Source organism: Mustelus asterias, chromosome 22, assembly GCF_964213995.1.
Source record: "Mustelus asterias chromosome 22, sMusAst1.hap1.1, whole genome shotgun sequence".
NCBI classification, from domain to species: domain Eukaryota; kingdom Metazoa; phylum Chordata; class Chondrichthyes; order Carcharhiniformes; family Triakidae; genus Mustelus; species Mustelus asterias.
In genome coordinates this window covers 6,679,129-6,695,514 of record NC_135822.1, presented here as the reverse complement: position 1 = coordinate 6,695,514, position 16,386 = coordinate 6,679,129, and the positions used below count along the sequence as shown (strand labels likewise).

General features: G+C 42.4%; 1 protein-coding gene across 4 annotated transcripts in view; it reads left to right on the top strand.

Annotated features, from left to right (window-relative positions):
• LOC144509836 (transmembrane protein 201-like) overlaps positions 1–16,386 on the top strand; it is a 62,692-nt gene that overhangs the window by 40,281 nt on the left and 6,025 nt on the right. For all 4 annotated transcript variants that reach the window (XM_078238717.1, XM_078238716.1, XM_078238718.1 and 1 more), the window contains exons 4-5: positions 6,959–7,135; positions 15,136–15,515. In XM_078238717.1, coding sequence (XP_078094843.1) covers positions 6,959–7,135; positions 15,136–15,515 — 557 coding nt within the window. The remainder of the gene's footprint in view (positions 1–6,958; positions 7,136–15,135; positions 15,516–16,386) is intronic.

Below are 16,386 nucleotides of genomic sequence, written 5' to 3'. Positions count from 1 at the left end.
TTATCTGGACTGCAGTGCTTCCGGAAGATGGCTCGCCACTTCGAAGCAATTAGGGATGGGTGACAAATGCTGGCCTAGCCAGGGACGCCCACATCACGTGAGAATTTAAAAAAGAAAGATGGGCTAGAAAGTTGCACAATTAGATGGTTAATCACCACCCCCTCAGGATACAAATAGATGGGAAATAAATGTTGACTTTGCAAGCGATGCCCATATCACAAAACCGACCAAACCCCAATGGAAGAGATTGCACATTGTGATGGTATTTTGTGTTAGAAAGTGATTTTTTAAAAAAGTTTCCCAAAATCTTTTTATCACCGTTGCTTTAAGACTGAGAGTTTGAGTATTGTGCCAATATTGTTCTAAAGCCACGGGTTAGAAAAATGTACAAAAGTGAATAGTTTATCTTATTCAGCAACAAATTATTCATATAGTGCCTCAAGTGTAATAAAGCATCCTAAAGTGTAATGTGGGAGCATTATAAAATAAAATGACGCTGAGCCACATGAAATATTAAGCCAGTTGACCAAAGGTTTGGTTAAAGAGGTAGGTTTTAATGAGTGTTTTAAAGGCGGAAAGTGAATCGGGGAAGTTTAGGGGTGGGAATTCCAGGGATTTGGGCCTCTGCAACTAAAAGCACAGTCATCAATAGCGGAGCAACTAATACCAGGGATGCTGAAGAGACCAGAACTTGAGGAGCACTGACATCTCTAAATTGTGGGGCTGAAGAAGATTACAGAGATCAGAAAGGGCAAAATTGTGGACAGATCTGAAAAAAGGATGACAAATTTGAAATAGAGGTGTCGCTTGAGCCAGTGTAGGTTCAGCAAGCATTGGGGTGATAAGTGAACAGGACTTTGTGAAAGTTAAAACACGAGCAGCAGAGTTTTGGCCTCAACATTATCCGGGGGATGGAGAGGGGGCAGTGCATAGTTGTGCCTTGAGGTAATAAAAGGCACAGAGTGAAGCTTACAGCAGGCGATCAGCCGACGGGAAGTCGGGCAATGTTATGGAGGTGGAAATAGGCGACCTTGGTGATGCATAAATCGTGTGGCTGGAAGCTCATCTCAGAAACCAAATGTGACGCCAAGATTACAAACAGACTGCTGCCAGGGAGAGGGATGGAATCAGCCAGGAAGCAGAATTTGGAGAGGAGGGAGACTGGAAACAATGGCTTCAGCCTTCCAGTATTTTATTAGGGGAAGTGTGAATTCTCAGCACCATGTCCAAAATACAATAGAATGGTGGATCTGTGGTATTGGCCATTGCTTGGGTGAACAATTTTGTTGTGACTACTGATTTTTTTTATTGCTCTGATATCAAAAATCAGCGTATTCACCCACCTTGGATTTTTAATGCAACATTCCAGTAACGGGGCCTTAAATCCAAGTCGTGCTGCAACAAATTGTGGCTGTACTTTGGCAGTCACTTGCCCTGGCCCACTACACAATGAATCAAATAGTTGGAAATGTTTCTCTGTAAACTGATAAAATAATCACTTGTGGCTTTATCATAAGCTGATCGCTTGAGATAAAAGTATTAGTCAGGGATTACATTTACAGTGTTTAAATAATCCATTTCCACTGCTTCTTGCAGCACTAAAGCTTGGTGTAACTTTAGACCATATGCTAAACTAATCATCCCTATCACTGGTTACTTTAGTCTATTTCTGTAATGCAAGAGTTTCCCTGATAAAACTAAAATCTATCGGCCGGATGTCACTGAATTGCAGTAAAAAGTTCCCATAGTATTTAAACTTGGTCAATCAGTTTTTACTCATGCTCCATGTGCGCAAGCTCTGTAATGGATTTTGAAGACAAAATCACGATGAGTTTAAAAATCCTTCCAGCAGCTGTGTCTGTGAGAAACTAATTGGTTGAATAATTTCCCAAATCCCACAAAGCAAAATAACCGAGTTGAGTGACATCTCTGAAACTGTACCCTGTCAAGGAGCGAGTTGGAGAAGGTGTTGATGCAGTGGTGAACGGGAGGGGTGATCTGTTTGTGGCTGTCTGTTAACTATATAGCTTTTGGGTGTTTTGTGCTTCAATCACTATATTTTTCACGTTCATTAGGTGGTGATTTGTGTGTTGCAATTCTACATTAGGCTCTGAGAGGTCATTGTGTGGGCGTGTGTGTATTAACTGGAATGACAGATTATATCAAACAAAACTGCCAGTTCTGACTCTATCTGTTGGGTTGTTGAATGCCTGGAATAATGGCCGGTGACCACCATAATGTGTTAAATTGTTCTTTCTTTTTTTAAGTGTCCTTTAGTCCTTACTGGATTATTAATAAATTCCATAACTTGTTCATTGATACATAGTGTTGCTGATACAAGAATGGATTGCAGATGTAGGACAAAACAAAACATGTCCATTACATTTATATTCTTTCTACAGTCAGTTGGAATCTAGAATGTACCGCTTGAAAGAGTGGTAGAAGGAGATTGAGTGGCAAAAAAAAAGGGAACTGGATATACATTTGGAAAGGAAACTTATGCTGAGGCGTATGTTTAATTAGGTAGCACCTTTCAAATAGTCATGACATAACGCTATGGGCCAATTGGCTCTCTTCTGTGTGAAACATTCGACTGTGAAAGGCAGTTATTTTCATTTTGAGTTAATCCACACACTGTCCATTTTCAGTAAATTTACTGACCATTAAAGTGCTTTGTTGCAAGGCCCAAGTGTAAACTGTACACAGCCAACTCTCTCTCGGACATTTCAAAATGGCCATAGGTGGTTTAATTTGGAAATTACAACATTCTCCTTGAGCTGAAGCACGGTTAAACCAGCTGGAAAAATATAGATTTAAAATCAAAGGCTCTTACGGCACCAAAGGCGGCCATTTCGGGCATTGTTGCTGTGATGGTGTTTTGAAAGAGCAGCTCAAATTAGTCCAATACCCCATAATCTTCCATAATCCTGCAAACTAGGCTGTTTTAAATATATGTTTCTTGAAAGTGTTTATGAATTCTGATTCCATCACCTTACATTTGCATTTATATAGCATCTTTCATAACCTCAGGACATTCCAAATGCTCTACATCCAAAGGAGGGTTGTCCCTATTGAAATGTGGCGTTGGTTTATGGACAGCAAGGTCCCGATGTCATAATGACTAGATCGTTTTTTATAAACTGATGCTGGTTGAGGGATAAATATTGACCAAGGATCGATCACTGGGAGTCCTCTCCTCTTCGAAATAGTGCCTTAGGACTTCTCGTGTCCACTTAAGAGGGCAGATTTACCTTTGTTTAGAGTCATAGAGGTTTTACAACCTGGAAACAGGCCTTTCCGCCCAACTTGTCCGTGCCATCTTTTCTTTTAACCACTAAGCTAGTTCCAACTACCCGTGTTTGGCCCACATCCCTCTATACCCATCTTACCCATGTAACTGTCTAAATGCTTTTTAAAAGAGAAAATTGTACCCGCCTCTACTACTACCTCTGGTAGCTTGTTCCAGACACTCACCACCCTCTGTGTGAAAAAATTGCCCCCCTGAACACTTTTGTATCTCTCCCCTCTCACCTTAAACCTATGCCCTCTAGTTTTAGACTCCCTTACCTTTGGGAAAAGATATTGACTAGCTGATCTATGCCCCTCGTTATTTTATAGACCTCTATACGATCACCCCTAAGCCTCCTACACTCTAGGGAAAAAAGGTCCCAGTCTATCCAGCCTCTCCTTATAACTCAAACCATCGAGTCCCGGTAGCATCTCATAACTTCTCATCTGAATTCGACAATACAGTTGTCCCTCTGTACTGCACTGGAGTATGGGTTTGTCGTCAGCTTGGATTATGTGCTTGGGTCCCTGGAGTGGTCTTAAACCCATGACCTCCTTACTCTGAAGTGAGAGTGCTGCTTACGTGACGGGTATAATTCCTGAGCCTGGTTGCTTTCTGGTGATAACAAGGTGGAAGTAAGCATTTGCAAATGTAAGAGGTAGGGTTGGATTTGACTCTGGTGCCTTCGCCTGGTTAAATGTCTGCTAACTCATTGTCTAAGCTGCACATTAACCAGTGACCAGTTGAGTTGGATGCTGAAGCCTGCTGACAGGTGTGGAACTCCACACAGTTTCTTTAGAAAAGGACAGGAGAGAGAAAGATGGAAAATGTTTTTGGCACAGGCCTTTTTCTTTTCTCTTCTTTCAAAATGCTTGTTTTAATTTATCATCTTTGCATTAAAGGTCCTTTTGTTTACACTTCAAGCCAGTACTTATCGGCATTCAGAATTGAATATTTTGCGTGTATGTTTTAAGAATCTAGAAGTGTGTCTACTTTGTGAAGAGCGCCAAGATGCTTTTAAGGAGTGTCTGAGACCTGCTGACAGATTTTTGACAGTGATATAGCTTCAGAAAGTTTGTGTAGTCCATGAGGTGTCGTCTAACACCACTACATAGAAGGAAGGCATTTTGTCAGTAGTAATTAAGGTGAATTAATTTGAGGCATTGCGTTCGGATTCTGAAGTTGAACCAGATAATTTAGAAAGTCTCTACTGTTCAGGGAAAACGTGGTCAAACCGTGGGGCCTTCTGCGAGATGATTTTCAACCTTTGTCCCTGAGATGAAGTGTGTGTGTTTTGTAAGCATTTGATGATGTGTCTCTACAGGTAGTATGTAATAAGATCTCACCAAGGAAAATAACATTTAAAAGTCCACAATTTTTCTGTCAAGTAACAGAATGTGACTAGATAATGCGGTTATAAAAAGTATGGTTGTGGGGTGGGAGGTGAGGGAGAAGGAATGTTGTGCAATCATTTACTTGCAAGCAATTTAAAGACATGCCCAAACTGTTCTCAATCTTGACTCTGGGCTGCTAGGAATCTACATACAAGTCCAAAACCAGGGGAGGGGGCGAGGTTGTTCTATGGCCAAAATGAGAGGCTGTTTTAGCAAGGATGTTTCAGCCACACCCAAACTCTGAGTTGTGTGTGTTCGTACAGAATTGGGATGTGCACCCATAACCTGGGCAAACAAGTTCTACTGGAGCTGATTTCTCTTGGAAGGTCTCCAGACTCCTTATGCTTGAGCTCGTCCAAAACTCTGTCACCTGTATCCTAATTTGCATCAAGTTCTGTGCACCAGTCACTCATGCTTGCTGGTTTGCATTGATTTCTGGTATAGCAATGCCACCTATGTTAAAATTCTCACCTTTGTTTTCAAACATTTCCATCGTCTTCCTAGTCAGTGCTCCTTCACTTCCTGCCTTTTGCTCAACCCCAGTTTCTTCCGCTATAGAATTGGTGGTTGTGCTTCCAGCTGCTTGGGCCCTAAATTATTCCTTCCCTAAACCCCTCACCCCCTCCCTCATTTCTCCTCTCGCCCATCTGTTCTGAGTTGAGGAGGAACTTCTTCAACGAAAGGGTTGTGAATCTGTGGAATTCCCTGCCCAGTGAAGCAGTTGAAGCTACCTCATTGAATGTTTTAAAGGCAAGGATAGATACATTTTTGAACAGTAAAGGAATTAAGGGTTATGGTGAGTGGGCGGGTAAGTGGAGCTGAGTCCATGAAAAGATCAGCCATGATCTTATTGAATGGTGGATCAGGCTCGAGGGGCCAGATGGCCTACTCCTGCTCCTAGTTCTTGTGTTCCTCTGTTCTCCCTTTTCCTTTTTAAAATGCTCCTTAAATTACTACCTCTTTGGGCAAGCTTTTGATCACATGTCCTAATGTCTCCTTATGTGACTTTGAAAGTCTTCATGACTATGGCATGACAGTCTGTTCATTTATTTGAGGTTGGCACATAATCACTGGATCCCTATGTTTGTGATTTGGGTGTTCTCCAAACAAATCTAAGTGAATGAATTGAAGGCACTGGCATCAGATGTGGAATTTAACTTCTAAGGTGTGATATTCCTATCTCGCTTTGATCTTTAGTAGTTGTATTAAAATGCTCTTCATGCCTTTCCTCCCTCTGGAAGATTTGGGTTCTTAGTTCTGGGGTTTGTATTATATTTTGCTGGCAGACCAGCCAGGCGTTTGTTCTTTTGTGATTTGAATCCAGTTAGATTGTTGTCAACATCCTTCCCAACTAACGATCACCTCGCGGCCAACCTTGGTCATCTCCTCATCATTGCTTTCACAAGTAAACCTTCCTGTAAAATAAGTGGTTAGCGATGTGCACTGGCAACTGTGACCACACCGTCTTATTTCTCCCACATCAAGCGCCTGAGAGCTCAAATGTTCAGATTTTCCATGTATTACTTGTTTGACTGTAGGATAAAGTTTTTCTTTGTAAAAACATTTCTGGGATTCAGAACTGCACTCATTTGTATACTGTAATTATATGCAAGAGTTTTAATTTGTCTTGGGTCCTATTATATTTTGCTATAATTCCTCTAGATAATGGTTGCAAGAAAATAGTGTTAGTGATGCTGTAAATGCAGAGAATAGTAAGAAGTGTGTAAAACTTAAAACAACGGGAAATGCTGGGTTAATGTTGATTAGCCTGAAGGAGGGAATGAGCCACACTCTTCACTTAATTATTGTAAGTATTGAATACGCAATGGGTAAAACAGATGAGCTAATTGTCTTCTCAATGGGCAACTTGATCTCGGGCCCCTTAGTGCTACTCTGAGCCAACTGCAAGGAACTCGTAAAAATGTTGTTACTTTGTGCGGTGCTTGGTGTTTCGTCATCGAGTGCACTGCACCACAATGCATGGTTCTCAAACTTTTGGCTACGTAACCCAGGTCCGTTGTAAAGCTTTTAGATACTGGCTTGGCAGGGAATTTAGTTGTCTCAGAGCCCATAATCACTTTTAAAAGGAAGTGAAAAACTAAATGGATCAGGGCATTGGAACTAAGTGGGATGGCTCTTGGCAGAGATATTACGAGCTGAAGGGCCTTCTGTATCGCAAAATTCTGTTGCATTTGGATGCAACCAAGTTGCATCTCTACAAAATGTGCATCTTCCAATGGTAGTTGCTTAATGTCTGACTTTCTGTATCTCTTAGGATAAGTACGAAGAAGAGATTGAAGTATATAAACACCATCTCGAACAGACCTATAAGCTGTGCCGTCCCTGTCAGACAGCGGTGGAGTATTACATCAAACACCAGGACCGACAGATTCGGGCAATTCTCTTCGACCATCAGCTCCGTCGTCGAGAAGCAGACAAAACCTTTGTGCAGGTGAGGGTTGAATGCAATGATTTTTTTAAAAAAAGCTTCTCCAGGAACTTTGAGGTCTTTGTTAGAAAACCGGAGAGCGAGGATTTTGCTGTGACTTTCTGCAGTACCACAGTGGCACTTCATTTCAAAAAATTGATGCATTTAGTTTTGTCCGTTGTTTAGCCTGATTGGAATACAAAACTTTCCCCCTCCCCGTTTTCCGAGTTTTCCAACAGCCCTTTTATACTCAATTTGATTCATTCAAGGTTAATGATGACAGGTTTGACTTTTCATTTGGTACTCACTTAAGGCACTTTTTAACAGTATGATGACAGGAGCACCTTGTTTCACAACATGGATATGGTTTTCCGATGCCAGAAAAGGGTGTGCTCCAATCACCATTTTTTCAATAGAAACTGGAGTACTCAGTATGTAGATTCATAGCACGACAAGACAGGTTGCAAGTTTCAGCTGGAAGCTTTCTTTACTGGAACAGCTGTTAAATTCTACAGAGTCTATTCTTGTTCATTTTCTCACAAAAAATATTATTCCTGTTATCATGGGGCATTGAAGAATTAAAGTGAACATTCTAACTCAGCATGGGTAGCTTTCAGGTGTAGGTTGTTCATAGTTCAGCAACTACGTGTTTTGAAAATGGCATCTTTTCATTTTGTAACGTGGCTTCCTTTTGCAGTGATACCTCAGCAGTTCAGATAACATTCATTGAGACGTTGAATGATTTATCGAGGTCATTCAACCTTTGGTCTCTTTGGTAGAGCTATCCAATTAATCCCTGTCTCCTCCCTCCCCCTTTCTCTAAAGTCCTGTGCTTTGTTTTTTCTTCAAGTATATATCCAATTCCTCATTGTTATTAAATCTTTCAAGCAGTCCATTCCAGATCACTAAGTTTGCCTTGTAAAGTACACACGAGGAAGGTGATTAGTGAGTGAATCGGAGGCAAGATGAGAATTCTTTTAAAAACACATCCAGAATGCACTGCCTGTTCTGTCGTCAAAGCTGGCTCATCAAGGTGGGTTAAGTGCAATTTCATTGGAGGGAGACTTGCTGGTAAAAGTCCTCCATTGTAGGAAATACTGTTGGCCAGATGTTGGTGGAGCGGTGGCTTGACCTGTTGCTTCGACTCTTATTTTTGAGCTGATAATGGCACGTTGAGGGAAGAGGAACACCTGGTACCTTAGTGACCAATGGGACAAATGGTGCATCACCAAAACCAATGAGATTAAAGGATTCCAAAATAAATAGGAGGACTGAGATGGAGAGTGACTTCAACAGCAAGTCAGCTACAGAGAGGGAAGAAGAGTTTATTAGAAAGAGAGAGAGGGAGGTCAGGAAAAAAGTTAAATTCTTGTATTTTGAAATTTTTTAAAGATTAATTACGGCATGTGGGTGTCACTGGCAGGGCCAGCATTTATTACTCATCCCTAACTGTCCTCCATTTCAGAGTCGACCATGTTGCTGTGGGTCTGGAGTCATATCTAGGCCAGACCGGATAAGGACGGCAGATTTCCTTCCCCAAAGGAGATTAGTGTGCCAGATGGGTTTTTACGACAATCGACAATGGTTTCATGGTCATCTTTTAGTTCCAGAATTTTATGGAATTCAAATTTCACCGTCTGCCATGGTAGGATTTCAACCCTCAGATGTTGCCCATGGTCTCTGAATTACAAGTCCAGTGACAATACCATTGCAGCACCGCCTCCCCACAATCTCCTAAAACAATTCGCAACTTGAAGGAATGATACTTTACACTTATTTTATGATCTGGACAAGAGGTTGGCTAACAATTAAATATACATACATTGTTAAAAGGGTACTTGTGCTGATAATTACTAGATTTAACTCCCTATGGTGAGTTTGACGGTCAATTAATGTGAAAGTGCTGCAACTTAAGGAAGTTCAAGGGGAAGTTGACAGCAAGATGCTGTTTTTGTGAAGCTAACAATGTACTGGGGATGATTGGCCAATAAGGTTGTGTTAACTCACCTGTGTAGCTACTTCGTCACAAAGCATTGGCCAGTCTGCACAGTTAATAACAATGTGTGTTATTGAGAAGAAGTTTAACAACACCAGGTTAAAGTCCAACAGGTTTATTTGGTAGCAAAAGCCTGCCACCAAATAAACCGGTTGGACTTTAACCTGGTGTTGTTAAACTTCTTACTGTGTTTACCCCAGTCCAACGCCAGCATCTCCACATCATGTTATTGAGAAATCAGCTAGTTGTTTTCTACAGCGTCTGATTCTTGCTTTGAAGCATAAAAACGCAGGAACAAGCTTACACATGCATGTTGCTTTGAAGGTGCAAGCAGCCACTGTTTGTGAGGAGTTGCTTCCTTCCCTGTTGACCAAGGTAGGTCTCGGAGGCCTGTATCATGAAGCTGTTTTGCTAGCCGAGGGAAACTCCGTAAGAAGTCTCACAACACCAGGTTGAAGTCCAACAGGTTTATTTGGCAGTACTAGCTTTTGGAGCCCCAAGCCCCTTCTTCAGGTGAGTGAGGACTCGTGTTCACAAACAGGGCATATAAAGACACACACTCAATTTACAAGATAATGGGTGGAATGCGAGTCTTTACAGGTAATCAAGTCTTAAAGGTACAGACAATGTGTGTGGAGAGAGGGTTAAGCACAAGTTAAAGAGATGTGTATTGTTTCCAGCCAGGACAGTTAGTGAGATTTTGCAAGTCCAGGCAAGTTGTGGGGGTTACAGATAGTGTGACATGAACCCAATATCCCGGTTGAGGCCGTCCTTGTGTGTGGAACTTGGCTATCAGTCTCTGCTCAGCGATTCTGCGTTGTCGTGTGTCGTGAAGACCGCCTTGGAGAACGCTTACCCGAAGATCGGAGGCCGAATGCCCGTGACTGCTGAAGTGTTCCCCGATTGGAAGGGAACACTCCTGCCTGGTGATTGTTGAGCGGTGTTCATCCGTTGTCGTAGCGTCTGCATGGTCTCTCCAATGTATCGTGCCTCAGGACATCCTTTCCTGCAGCATATCAGGTAGACAACGTTGGTCGAGTTGCAAGAGTATGTACCGTGTACCTGGTGGATGGTGTTCTCACGTGAGATGATGGCATCCGTGTCGATGATCCGGCACGTCTTGCAGAGGTTGCTGTGGCAGGGTTGTGTGATGTCGTAGTCACTGTTCTCCTGAAGGCTGGGTAGTTTGCTGCGGACAATGGTCTGTTCGGGGTTGTGCGGTTGTTTGAAGGCAAGAAGTGGGGGTGTGGGGATGGCCTTGGCAAGATGTTCGTCTTCATCAATGACATGTTGAAGGCTTGATTACCTGTAAAGACTCTCATTCCACCCATTATCTTGTAAATTGAGTGTGTGTCTTTATATGCCCTGTTTGTGAACACGAGTCCTCACTCACCTGAAGAAGGGGCTTGGGGCTCCGAAAGCTAGTGCTGCCAAATAAACCTGTTGGACTTTAACCTGGTGTTGTGAGACTTCTTACTGTGTCCACCCCAGTCCAACACCGGCATCTCCACATCTAAGGAAACTCATCAGGCATCCAACAGCAGGCAGCCTTTTTTAATGTCTACTACGGACATTAAACCATTCAATGCTTCCAGTTTTGTTCCTTGAGCATTGGCTGAAGTGGTAAAAGCTCTCCTGTTTGTGTTTGCAGTGTGCCAACAATGGTCCACTATATGTATAGTTTAGTTATCAAACCATTCTCAGGCTTTGGCAGACTGAAAGTCCCTTGTATTATAATGTGTAATAACCTGCATTCATCTGTTAACATAGCTCCCATTTTCTGATATAAAATGATAAACCAGACAAGATTACTTGGAGGAATTTATGATAGGAATGAATAATAAAGGCTGACTATGCCAAGAAAGATGTTTCTAAGAACTTTAGGTGTTAAATAGATAAACAATCATCCTTATGTTCAGGAAACAAGGTTCTTGTTGCAGACATTTCAATCTTTGCTGTTGGTTTTTTAAATTCTCTTAACTGTACACAATTGTCCTGTAGTATATGTTGTAGTAAAAGGGCGGTGTTGTTCTGTTTGAGGCAAAAAAGTTTATTTATTTATTTAGCCACAAGTAAGGCTTACATTAACACTGCAATGAAGTTACTGTGAAATTCCCCTAGTCGCCACACTCCAGCGGCTGTTGGGTCAATGCACCCTAACCAGCACATCTTTCAGACTGTGGGAGGAAACCGGAGCACCCGGAGGAAACCCATGCAGATATGGGGAGAATGTGCAGACTCTGCATAGACAGTGACCCAAGCCGGGAATCGAACCCGGGTCCCTGGCACTGTGGGGCAGCAGTGCTAACCACTGTGCCACCATGCCGTCTCTCTCTTCGCCCCCCCCCCCCCCCCCCCCCCCCCCAAAAAGCACAAAATTAGCTTTCAATAAGTGCATTAAAAAGAATAACTTTGGATGGTGTCTTTTGATGTCGCCAACTTTTTCTCGTATTGTTAGTTTTGAATGCAGATAAATTAAATCAATCAAAACCTAAAGTATTTTATATTCATCCTGGCCATACTTTTCATTTTAGTACTCACTGGAGTTAACCAAAATGAAGAAAGTCGAAGAATTGTGTGTGTGTGTGTGTGTCTGTGTGTCTGTCTGTGTGTTTGTGTGTCTGTCTGTGTGTTTGTGTGTGTCTGAGTATTCTACGTTTTTGAATGACCTGATAGTTTGTGTATATATGCCGTGATTTGATGACAGAACCTCACAAGACATCAAGCAGGGCAGCACGCATGCTTCCACTCTTGGTGAAGATTTTTTTTCTGTTAGCCATCTACCTATTCCATGATCCTAGAATGGCTTTTCGAGGTACGCATCTAAAAGTTGGATGTCTGGCATTAGATCCCCAATAACGCTGTGGGTGTTATTTCTTCAGCTGCAGTTGTTGCCAATGCTGTGTCTGCACTGTTCTATTTTTTTTCTCTATTACAATATTTCGGGCAACGGTAGGCAGTGGCCAAGAGCAGAAATGCTTATTAAAAGGTTATTGGAGTTGCAGGCAATATTTTACAACTTTTGCTTCGTAAGATTTTTTTTTAAAAAAGCTTCCAAAAAAAAATGAAGGAAGCAAATTTGACCCCTGACAAAAACAATTTTTACTCCAGCTATGCAGAAAATCAGCCGCGGCTGTTTGCTTGCGTAACAACAATGACTCCTCAGCTTCTAAAGATTTCTAATGAACAGCATAGTAAGCATTTGAGAAGTTACGTGGGATTATCCATACTGAGGTTACACCATGACGACAAAGTTCACGAGTCTTTAAAAGCCTTAAAAGAGCAATGAAATTTTAATATTCAGGGAAAATAAACAATCCTCAGTCTGCAGCTTCAAATTGTGCTAGAAAATATTCAAGCTACATCTGCCACAGGAAGTAATGTCTCGGGAATATATCAGGTTTATTGAAAAATTATTGCCACGAGAAAGCTTTCTAGTGGAGTGACATTATTGGATCTCTGCACCTGTGCAGGCGGGTATCAGCTGCTCTCTTGCGCTGGCAGGAGACAGTGCCTCGTGATCTCATTGATAACACGGGGTCTGTAAAGTCCCACACCAATAAACTGTGTTCTTTACATAGGTCATCAGGGTGCTTATTCCACACGTGAAGTCAAACTGTGGACCAAAAACCCGTTTTTTTTTACATGCCGCCCAACTTTTTTTGCTCCAATTGAATGTTGCCCATGTGACTTTAGTGATATTCCTTCTATCATTCTAGTTGATTTCTACTGTACCTTGCTGCCCCTAGTTTTATTTGTGTTCTTGCTGTGTGTTGTGTGTTAACCTCAGTGTAATCTTTCTGTTATACACTGAACAGCCCCAAGTGTCAACCCTGAGACATTGCTTCATTGCTTTGCTCTAACAAACAAACTTGCCTCTCAAAACCTCAGATGTTCGAAAGTGCTTTGCAGCTAATTAAGTACTTTTGCGGTTTGCAGGGATCGGTGCTGGGTCCCTTGGTGTTTTGTAGTGTACATTAACGATCTAGACATGAATGTGGGGCTATGATCAGTAATTTTGCAGGTGACACGAAAATTGGTGGTGTAGTAAATACCAAGGAGGAAAGCCTTAGATTGAAGGATGATATAAACGGGCTGGTCAGATGGACAGAACAGGCAAATGGAATTTAACCCTGAAATGTGTGAGGTGATGCATTTTGGGAGGACTAACAAGGCAAGGGAATAAACAATGAATGGTTGCACACCAGGAAGCACTAGGACCATGTGGACCTTGGGATTCAATGTCCAAAGATCCCTGAAAGCAGCAGGACAGGTAGATAAGGTGGTTAAGAAGGCATTTTTGATTTGATGTATTGTTGTCACATGTATTAGTATACAGTGAAAAATATTGTTTCTTGCGCCATACAGACAAAGCATAGCGTACAGCGAAAAGGAAAGGAGAGAGTGCAGAATTTAGTGTTACAGTCACAGCTAGGGTGTAAAGAAAGATCAAATTAATGTATGGTAGGTCCATTCAAAAGTCTGATGGCGACGAGGAAGAAGGGGTTCTTGAGTCAGTTGGTATGTGTCGTCATATTTTTGTATCTTTTTCCCGATGGAATAAGGTGGGGAAGAGAGTATGTCCGGGTTGTGTGGGGTCCTTGATTATGCTGGCTGCTTTTCCGAGGCAGTGGGAAGTGCAGACAGTCAATGGATGGGAGGCTGGTTTGAGTGATGGACTGGGCTTCGTTCACGACCCGTTGTAGTTTTTTGCAGTCTTGGACAGAGCAGGAGCCATACCAAGCTGTGATATAACCAGACATAATGCTTTCTATGGTGCATCTGTAAAAGTTAGTCTCCTGAGAAAGTAGAGGCGTTGGTGGGCTTTCTTAACTATAGCATTTGGAATACTTGCCTTTATTAGCTGAGACTTAGAATATAAGAGAAGGAGAGTTATGATGGAGCTGTATAAAACACTCAGGCCGTAGCTAGAATCCTTTGTACAGTTCTGGTTGCCACTATAGGAAGGATGTGGTTGCACTAGAAAGCGTGCAAAGGAGATTCACCAGGATGTTGCCTCGGCTGGAGCATTTCAACCAAGCAGAGAAGCTGGATATCCTGCTGCTGATTTTCTTAGAGCAGAGAGGGCTGAGGGGGAACTCATCAAGGTGTACAAAATTGAGGGATATAAATAGGAAGAAACTCTTTCCCTTGTTAGAAGGGTCAGTAACCAGGGGATATGGATTTAAGGTAAAGAGCAAGAGATTTATAGGGGATTTGAGGAAAAAACCTTTTCACCCCAAGCATGATGGGAACCTGGAACTCACTGCCTGAAAGTGCGGTAGAGGTGGGAACCCTTAACATTTAATAAGCATTTAGAAGAGCATTTGGAATGCCTTAGCATGCAGGGCTAAGGACTAAGTGCTGGGAAATAGGGTTAGAATAGATAGGTTTATAATGGCTGGCACAGACATGATGGGCCGAAGGGCTGTGCTGTAAAACCCAATGACTCTATGACCAGATAATCTGTTTCTGGTGATGTTGGCTATGGGGTGGATGTTGGTTACGGCACCAAACGTCCCCCAAAAGGGAAATCATGCTTCATATTTCTCATGTCCCTTATAAAAGGCAGCACCCCTGACAATGCAGAACCCAGGGAGTATTTCACGGAAATGTCATTTTAGATTGTGTTCATGTCTTGGGGCTTGAACCCATGACCTGCTGGCTGGAAGGTAAGAATGCTCCCACTGAGCCATGGGCACCTGTATCGATTCCAAATAAATCATTTGCACTGGTTTTGGAAGTTCCAATCTTAACTTTGTCAAAAGCCAAGCACAAAAGAGCGGTGAAAGTGGATTCCGTAGTTTTCAGAAATGAATTGGATAAACATTTGAAAGGGAAACATTTGCAGGACAATGAGGAAAGGTTGGGGAATGTGATTAATTGGATAGTTCTTGGAGTTCGAACAGGAATGCTGAGCTGTACAGCCTCCTATGTGGAATCATTGCTTTCCAAATCAGACGTGGGATTAATGTGGCTGAAATTCCACGTGTTCACTGTAACTAAATCACTAACTTTTATCTTTCAGGGTTCTCATTATTCCAGCCTTTCCACTCCGCTCAGAGTATTATTTCTTCGCTTTGTGGCCTTTGTGAGTTGTGCCGTGTTGGTTGCCATGGCAGTGCATGGATCAAGTGATCTAGTTACAGGCCAGAATCCCACTGCTGAAATGCGGAAAATTGATCCAATGTCGCGTCCGTCCAATGGCAGCAGCGAGACCATTTCACCATCTGAGCGCAGGCCTGTTCGGAACGTCACCGGCTGGGAGCAGCTGCTGGATCTGATGCCAGAGGAAGTGCTGATGAACATGCAAGCTGCATGGGACTACGGGAAAAACCATCAAATGGCTGTCGTTACCACTGGCCTCTTCACTTGCCTATTAGCTGTACTTCTAGCTGGACGTATAAGGTGGGTCGTCTCCTTTCTCCTTTATGTTGCATGGGGTGCAGTGTGAAAAAACTGTAGCGTTAAGAAATTAAGTCCTCTTTGACATGAGGATATACGGCCGTTTTGGGCATGAGTCGCTTATTCCTTCTGTTTCTTATTCCACAAAAAAATCCTGCCCTGTTTTTGTTGGGTGGGTGAAGTTGTTTTTCGATCTTTGCTCTTTAATGGTGAACCAAGGCATGAGATTGACAGGGTATCCAACCATGAGGGTGTCACATTAGAACTGTGTTGCGCCCTCATCTTTTTGCGAATATGCTTTACTACAGGTTATCTTGTATATCAGAGGACCTGAATTAATTACGTCACCAACTTTTACAGATGCCCCATAGAAAGCATTCTTTCTGGTTGTATCACAGCTTGGTATGGCTCCTGCTCCGCACAACACCGCAAGGAACTACAAAAGGTCGTGAATGTAGCCCAATCCATCACACAAACCAGCCTTCCATCCATTGACTCTGTCTACACTTGCTGCTGCCTCGGCAAAGCAGCCAGCATAATTAAGGACCCCACGCGCCCCAGATATTCTCTGTTCCACTTTCTTCCATCGGGAAAAAGATACAAAAGTCTGAAGTCACTTACCAATCGACTCAAGAACAGCTTCTTCACTGCTGCTGTCAGACTTTTGAATGGACCTAACTTGCATTAGGTTGATCTTTCCCTACACCCTAGCTATGACTGTAACACTATATTCTGCACCCCCTCCTTTCCTTCCTTATGTATGGTATGTTTTGTCTGTATAGTGCGCAAGGTGCAATACTTTTTACTGTATACTAATACATGTGACAAATCAAATCAGTTGAAAACATCCAGTTAAGGAAGTTTGTATAGCATT